The sequence below is a fragment of the Limulus polyphemus genome, unplaced genomic scaffold (assembly GCF_000517525.1).
Source record: "Limulus polyphemus unplaced genomic scaffold, Limulus_polyphemus-2.1.2 Scaffold872, whole genome shotgun sequence".
Lineage (NCBI taxonomy): Eukaryota > Metazoa > Arthropoda > Merostomata > Xiphosura > Limulidae > Limulus > Limulus polyphemus.
The window spans coordinates 201407-210307 of record NW_013666482.1 but is presented as its reverse complement, the minus strand read 5'-3'; the positions used below and the strand labels follow the sequence as shown (position 1 = coordinate 210307).

Sequence of the window (8901 nt, the reverse complement as noted above, 5' to 3'; positions counted from 1 at the left end):
CAGTGTCACTTTAATGTCTGTATAGTGTGCAGAGTACAACAATTCCGCAGCACTTGTTTCACAGTCCTATCACACAGAAATCTGTAGGCACTGCTGTGTCACTTTAATGTCTGTATAGTGTGCAGAGTACAACAATTCCCCAGCACTTGTTTCACAGTCCTATCACACAGAAATCTGTAGGCACTGCTGTGTCACTTTAATGTCTGTATAGTGTGCAGAGTACAACAATTCCCCAGCACTTGTTTCACAGTCCTATCACACAGAAATCTGTAGGCACTGCAGTGTCACTTTAATGTGTGTATTGTGTGCAGAGTACAACAATTCTCCAGCACTTGTTTCACAGTCCTATCACACAGAAATCTGTAGGCACTGCAGTGTCACTTTAACGTCTGTGTAGTGTGCTGTTTATTTGGCAGTTTCTACTGCTCATATTGTCTATTCAAGCTACATGCTCGAGAAATGAAATCAGTGTGCCTGTGATTGGTTCGTGAATGTTAATGTCTTGAATTATAATAAATTCAATTTTAATGTATGTGTGTTTGTGTTATTTTAGCATGCATCAAGATTTAATTTGAAGAATGTATTTGCAATGTTTTGGAAATTATCAGTCACCAGTCTTTGAGTGTGTTACTCATTACTTAGTATGACTGGATGATCGTATTATCTTAATGAAGATTTTTTTTTTTTAAATGTTGATTGAAATTACAATAGACTTGTTTGATTTCATGGTTCAGTAATGCATATTTTTTATGGATTATTAAATATTATGAATTCAAAGACAGTGAAGCCTAGTGTTGAAATTGCTTTATTTCCAAAAACTTTGTTTTTGATTTGAGTGTTTTTCTTGAAAAAAGCAATATTGATATTGATTTTGATTAATAAAATTGCAGGAACCATATTTATCTGTTATTTTTAAATAGGAATTGTTTTGTATTTTGATGTTATTGAAGCACTTATTAGTGATGGAAAATTGGTTAATATTTTACTATTGTATCTTTGATGATCATTCCCTTGTTTATTGTGAAATTCTACACTTTATCTGTATATGAAAACAAGAAGTCAGTAAATGTAATTTTACTTGTTTGACATTGATTCAAATGCATATGTTTTATTTTATTGTATTTAGTGGAAATTTCTATTTCCTGAGTAATGTAGATATGAAATTTACAATTTAATAAGGTCTTATTAAATTTCAATTTAACTTTATTAGTTTAGTAATATTCCATAGGTAACTTTGTAGCTGTTCAAATTCTGAGTGAGGGTGTCATTTTATTTCCATTTAATGTTTCGAGCAACTGGGTGCTTTTGACATGAACAGTATTTTTGATGATATATTCTTAGTTAGACGTGATAGTTGTGGATCTTGATGGTGGATCTGTTACTATCCCGGAATGCATTTCAGTGCCAATATTACCAGAACCACTAAATTCTCAGTTGGAAACACAACTATGTATGGTAGGTTTTCAATATAGTTGAATTAGTTGGATAAAATTTAATTTTGATTTTAATGTCTTTAATAACATGTGTAATGTTAAGTTCTTCCAAGCAGAACCTTTAAGGGTAGTGATCACACTGAGTTGAAAACAATAATTATTTATGCATTAAAATTTTTTACCAGCATTTAATTTTTGGTAATGCATTTTATAGTGGAATCCAGATTTGTTGAATTTATTGTCTTATTTACTATTTTAGTTTCTTTTAAATTTTAAAAATATGTGGAATTTTTATTAACTGTGATAATCATAGTTGTGATAAAAGGCCTTATAAGCAGTTATTAATGTATGTATTATATCTTTTAAATGAATAATTAGCTACATGATTAATATCCTACAGCATGTGTTGAAGAAAGAATATGTTGTTTGAAATATTATTGTAACAGATCTATATTTTTTGTGTTTTGCATCATTCAGTGAACTGCATATAGATCTTTTGGTATTGTATTTACAGGTATTACGGCCAGAACTATTATCGGCTGACGATGCCTTTCCTCCACAACAGCAGAAAACCTCTTTACCAAATATTCTGGTGATTTAAATATTGTTCTTTTTCTTGTAAAAATACTCCCCAATTTATCGTTTAGTTATAATTAAAAAGCAAAATACCAAGTTTTGATAACTCTTTGGTATTTAATTAAATCACTTTTTTGTATATTCCAGTACTAAAAGAATTTTAATATGTTGTTTGCTCATTCACTCATTTTTCCCAATATCAGTAATTAATCTTTCATAAACAAGGACTGTTTGTTTTTAAAGTAAAGAAAAATTCTAAATATAAATCTGCAATAAATATTTTGTTCAATATATTCGACAAATAGTTCTTGTACACAGTTTCATAAAATCTGTTGATAACTCCAAAGTTTTTAAAGTGCACAATAATTTCTTAAATAGTTAAAAGCAATATAAAACTAGAAAGTTCTACTTGTTTCAGTTGAATATGCTTCACCATCAAGAAAAACACAGGAAATTTCATCTATATATTCAAGTAAATATATATGTACAAATTCATTTTTGATTTTAAGTATTTGTACACTGTCCTAATCAATACTATGTGAACAGTTAGCTAAAGACCAAATCTCTAGTTTTTAATTTATGAACAATATTTTTATGTTCTTTAATTCTACTTGTCTATCTGATATAACTTAAATCACAACTACAAGAAATTTTATATATTCCACATCTATCCTTTACTTCAGTTTTATTTTTCACACCATTAACAATATTAAGTAATTTTTAATTGATGACTAAAGGTTATTTGACAACTCATATTTTCCATGAACACAGTACCCGTTTTTGTTGACAATGATGGAACAAATGGCAAACATATTTTTTCTTTATTTACCGTATTGTCTTTAATTTGATGCATTTAGAAATTTGTAATTTATTAATAAGTTTTTATGCATCCCGTCTATAATATCAGGTTCATAACCTCTGTTAGTTGCTATATATTTTAAGTAATTGATTTCTAACATTAGATCTTCATTAAATTAACAGTCCAATAAACAAAAGATGAAAATGAGGACATTTTTTGTGATAATGGGTGACACAATGTTGCATGTATACAGAAAGCCATCCTCTCTTTTTTACAGAAACATCCAGAAAATTCAAACAACTCTCTTTTTTCAACTTCTAATGTAAATTATATTGTGAGGTTGATAGAATTTAGATGTTTCTTAAAATCAATTAACATGTCATTGTCATGTTGCCACACAAGCAATGTGTCATCTACATATCTTATTCACACCTCAGGTTTTTTTTCACTGATGTTTCTAGCACCTGGGTTTCAACATCAAACATGAAAATTCCTGCTAACAGAGGTGATGAAGGTGACCCCCATGGACAAAACTAGATTATTCTTGTATATTTCATTACCAACCTTAAAATAACTATTAGTTAAACACAGCTTTATTAAATTGATAATATCATGTATTTTTGGTGGGAAAAACATTTACTGGCTAGTAACCTATTTTCAAAATAACATAATACTTTTTCTATTGGTACATTTGTAAACAATGATACTACAAGAATAAAAATTAATTGCTCATTTTCTTCTATATTAATATTCTTAATCTTATTAACATATTCAGATGAATTATTAACTATAAATGCATGAGAATTTGTTAAAAAAGAACCTTTTTTAACAATGAAGTTATAGAATAAATATGTTGATGATCATCTGTTATCAACAATTCAGTGAAATGGTATTCCAGTTTTATGAACCTTTGGGAGGGCATAATAATGAGGTAAAATAAATTTGGATAGCATAAGATTATTTCATTCACTCATTGTTAAGGTAGTACAGGTTTTTACAACTGTTTTTACTTCAACACTTTATTGGGCCCGGCATGGCCAGGTGGTTAGGGAGCTCGATTCGCAATCTGAGGGTCATGGGTTCGAATCCCCGTCACACCAAACGTGCTCGCCCTTTCAGCCGTGGGAGCGTTATAATGTGACGGTCAATCCCATTATTTGTTGGTAAGAGAGTAGCCCAAGAATTGGCGGTGGGTGGTGATGACTAGCTGCCTTCCCTCTAGTCTTTCACTGCTAAATTAGGGCGGCTAGTGCAGATAGCCCTCGTGTAGCTTTGCGCGAAATTCAGAAACAAAAACAAACAAACCACTTTATTATATTTGTAGGGTCTTTCCATATTTTATTATATGAAGCATCATTTAAAAGGTTTCTAATATTATCCTAATAATTGATTTTGTCAAATATAACAACTTGTCCTCCTTCATCTGCTTTATAAATTACGTTATTATTTCTAATTAGTCAGAGTTGGTTTACCTCATAATTATACAAGTTACTTTTTGATTTTTTGTATTACAAGTAAGTAATTTTGCTACTGTTGTCCAAACAGTATCCTTTATAATATTATCATCAACTTTAAGTTGTTTCAGCTGATATAATTAAATCTTCTTTCGTGGACATTTTGTTATCTATAAAAAAATTCCAACCCAGCTCAAGAACTTTGACTTGCTGTGTTGTAATATTTTCTTTGGACAGGTTTACTAATTTAAAATTATTCAGAAGTCTAGTATACTTTTCATTTGGTACGATATTAGTATCTTACAAGTTACTTTTAGAATATACATCTTTATTAATCCTCATGAGCACATCTGAGGTCCACATGGACTCCAACAACTTTCTCGGTTGTATATCTTTTTACATAATCATTACAATTTTATATCAGTTCATATAATTGTCAAACAGAAACCCTCAATCAATATGACACTATTGTTTTTAAAGCAGGCAGATGGAGTACATAGCTATAATCTAATATGTATCTGGTGTCCATGTGGACCCCATACCATCATTGACCATCACTATACATGCAGTTTGTCCTATATCATGCAAAACAAATTTTGAAATGTTTATTTCACTATATAGGCTGTTATAGAGGATAATCCATTAAAGTAGTACAGTGTCATCTGGTCTGTTTGCTTATAACCATTGTGGTAAGTATGTATGTGCATCTCATTCCTCAATAAGTGTTCTCTGGGATGACTGCTTATAATGCCCTATTTTATAGAAACCTTGTTTGATAATTGTTGTAAATAACCTGCTTATTGGATTTTTAATCCATAGCCTTCTATAAAGTTACATTTGTGTTGGGGTTTGGTTGGACCCAAGGTGACCCACAATGTTACACTTTCAGTTTTCTTTGAGTTGTATTTTGCAGTATTGTGGTAATATCATCATATATTGGGGGATAATGACTTGAATATAGGAATATAATAAAACTGTTGCATTTTTTGATACACTGTTTGTATAAGGAATGGTTAATACTACTTATTTGTATACTGAGGAACAATGTAATTTTGTAATTTCTTGATTTGTCAACGTATTTCTACTAGAATATATATATTTTTTATGTTGTTCATATTGCATACTAAGTCTAATAAATGTTATAATGCAATTGGTTTTTGGAATTTCAATCCAGAACCTACTGTAACGGTAATTTTATGCTGGGGTCCATTTGGACCCCAGGTGTTCCACAGTGTAACTTTTCAAAGGTATACTGATGAGGGTTAGTTAAGTTATTCAGTTTGTTTTCCAAAGTATTCTTATGTTTCAATCTTACCTTTTCCCATTTCCATGAACTAGATGCTTCAAATGTATCCCATGACTTCTGTATATTCTTAGCTAATGTTAAATGTATAATAGTATAGTTTAGCCTCAGTTTTTGCAGTTTCACTCATTTTGTTCTGCATAATACTTCTATAAATTTTAAGCTGTATTTTTTACCCTGTTATTTTGTAAATACTTTTATACTATTAGGTACAACATAATATTTGTTGCATTTCATTAAAAACTATAGTTGGGTAAGTTGTCTTCTATGTAGGCAATGACACATTAAGTGATTTTCAGAAACATCTTAATTCTATCAGCCCCACAATATAATTCACTTTAGAAGTCGAAGAAGAGGGTTGTTTGAATTTTTTGGATGTTTCTGTGAAAAGAGAGGATGACTTTCTGTCTATTTCTGTATACAGGAAGCCATTCTCAGTTGCCATGCTGCTACATGCAGGATCGTGTCACCCATTATCACAAAAAATTTCCTCATTTTTGTCTTTTGTTCGTAGGGTCAATAATGTCTTCATGTAATGAAGATCTGATTTTAGAATTGAATTATTTAAATTGTAAAGCAATTGATAGAGATTACGAACTTGACGTTATAGATGGGATCTATAAAAACATTGTAAAAATTAAAATTTTTTAAATGTACCAAATTAAAGACAAATTAAAGTAAGGTAAATATGGAAAGAATATTTTTGCCATATGTTCCATCATTGTCAACAAAAAACAGGTAACATGTTCATGAAAAATATGAGTTGTCAAATAACCTTTAGTCATCAATTAAAATTAATTAATATCATTAATGATGTTAAAGATAAAATTGAAGTAAAGGATAGATGTGGAATATATAAAATTTCTTGTAGTTGTGGTTTAAGTTATATCAGGTAGACAAGTAGAAATTGTAAGTTTTGAATTAAAGAACATAAAAAATGCTGTTGATAAATTAAAAACCAGTGATTCGATCTTGGTGGAACAAACTCTTCACACAATATTAATTAGTACAGTGTACTAATACTTAAAGAAGTAAATTCAAAAAATGAATTAAATATAAGAGAATAATTAGAAATTGCTAAAAATAAGATGATTTTGAATAAGAGATTTAAGGTCCTGGTGCCATGATAGTAAATTCTGGAAATCAGTTTTGTAAATGTCACCACTGTACAATATACAAATTGTACGCAGACATTTTTTTTTTGTAATAGAGTAGTATATCATTGGTATACAAGTAGTTTATATTCATAAGAAAATAAATTGTGTTGTTTTTTAATGATAGGATTGTTAACTAATTACTTCATCTATTATAAACTGCAAAATCAACTAAAATTTAATATTAAACCTGTTAGCACCTTTCAGGTGTCAAGTGCAAACATGTGTATGAAACCTCAAAATTTAACCAGAAATAATAATTCTAACTACTTCAACAATTATTTTATAATTGATATATTGTTATTTTGCAACACTTATTTAGTGTATTTGTAAATAACATGTCACTTTTTGTATAGTTTTCTGCTCATCCTAAATTATAGGTTTGTATTTGCTAAGAAAATATCATTCCTTGATAATATAATTACCCATTGCTAAGGAACTACCATTTCTTAATAATATAATTATCCATGCCATTATTTTTTCCTATTCTGTTGTTGTTTTTATTGCCATAGTCCTTCATTCATACCCTTTTATGATGTAACAGGATTGGTACGTGCATTACTAATGAAACCCAGTCTTAAAAATAGCTTTAAGCAATGTTTAAGTAAGATTGGTTAGAGCAGGTTATATGTATGGTAAGTAAATTGGTTTAATCTGTAATTTATGGCTTCATGGGAAAATGACTAGACAAAACATCTGTAGGGGCTAACAAAGGTGTCTAATGGAAACAGTTCTGTGAGCTTGTTGGTCATAGAGCATCTGAGGATATGTTAGCGTAAAATTTATCAAGTAGAAAATAATTTAAATATTGATTTTATCTTATATCTTTCATAAATACAACTCCAAAAACTGTTAAGGTTTATTTTATAAATTGTTTTTTTTTTCTGCATTCCAGGATAAAGAGATCAGAGCAATTTTTCTTCGGATGTTTGCTCAACTTTTACAAGGCTACCGTTCTTGTCTCACAATTACCAGAATCCACCCTAAACCAATTATCACTTTTCACAAGGTAAGAAAAGATCGTGAAAGTGAAAACTTGTAACATAGTAATATTAATGTTGACTTGTGGTAGTTCTACTTCAAATATTCACTCAGCTTAAATAGATTACAAAAAATAGTTTGAAAATTGTAACTTTTACAAAATATAAATCTTGGCTCATTTATCAGTGTAATTTTTTTTTTCTAGGCAGCATTTTTAGGGCAAAGAAACTTTCTGGACTGTGACTTTGTAAGAAAAGTGTTGGACTGCATGTTTTTCAATAGTTTTGTCTCTGAGCGAGGCCCTCCATATCGTGTCTGTGATATTTTTGATGAGGTGAGTTTAATTTTTAATTACACTTTTGTATAACAGTGGTACAAGTTTTTGTAAAACCTAATTGTAGCATTAATAAGTTACAACACTGGTAATTGTTGTGATCATGTTTACCTCAACTATGGTCATGAAGATAGAATTATTAGTGATTATAAATTATTGAACTTAAAACTAATAATTTAAATGTAAAAGAATATAAAACATCACAAACTCTTTCAGTTTAAATTGCTAAGCCTAATTCACATAAAGACCATGCACTTGCCAATCGATAGATCTTAACCCTAACATTTGTGGATCAACTTCTTTCCTAAAAATATATCTATTTTGAGTTAATTTTTCAATATAATGATTAATATAAATATATTTATTGATACAGCATGAGTTAAGATACTATAGAAAAATAATAAAAGTCACGTACATCCCATGCAGTTTTTTCCAGAAGCAAATTTTCTAAGGCTTATATAAAAAAAAAAACTATTGACCAATACTAAATACAACCTCTACATAAAATGGCAGTTACTGTAATAAGCACCCTTCATGTTCATATTGTAAAATCCAGAGAACAATGTTTTGTCATGTGCTTTGCTTATCATCCCATGATTTATCAAACGTGAAATACAGCGATTGGGCCCCCCCCAGTGGCACAGCGGTATGTCTGCGGACTTACAACAATAGAAACCGGGTTTCGATACTCATGATGGGCAGAGCACAGATAGCCCTTGTGTAGCTTTGTGTATAATTAAAAACAAACAAACAAACATACAGTGATTGTAATAAAATGGTACTGAAATTGACACCTTTGATGAGGATTGGCTAAAAGTTTTACAACTGAAGTTTAACATGTTCATATGCTGTTTTATAAAGAAAATA

The 8901-nt window shown here is 29.8% G+C and overlaps 1 protein-coding gene across 1 annotated transcript in view; it reads left to right on the top strand.

Moving 5' to 3' along the window:
- Positions 1-8901, top strand: part of LOC106460970 (myotubularin-related protein 13-like) — an 89773-nt gene that overhangs the window by 15871 nt on the left and 65001 nt on the right. Inside the window, exons 6-9 of the mRNA XM_022387757.1 lie at positions 1342-1455; positions 1948-2025; positions 7615-7728; positions 7906-8034. Coding sequence (XP_022243465.1) covers positions 1342-1455; positions 1948-2025; positions 7615-7728; positions 7906-8034 — 435 coding nt within the window. The remainder of the gene's footprint in view (positions 1-1341; positions 1456-1947; positions 2026-7614; positions 7729-7905; positions 8035-8901) is intronic.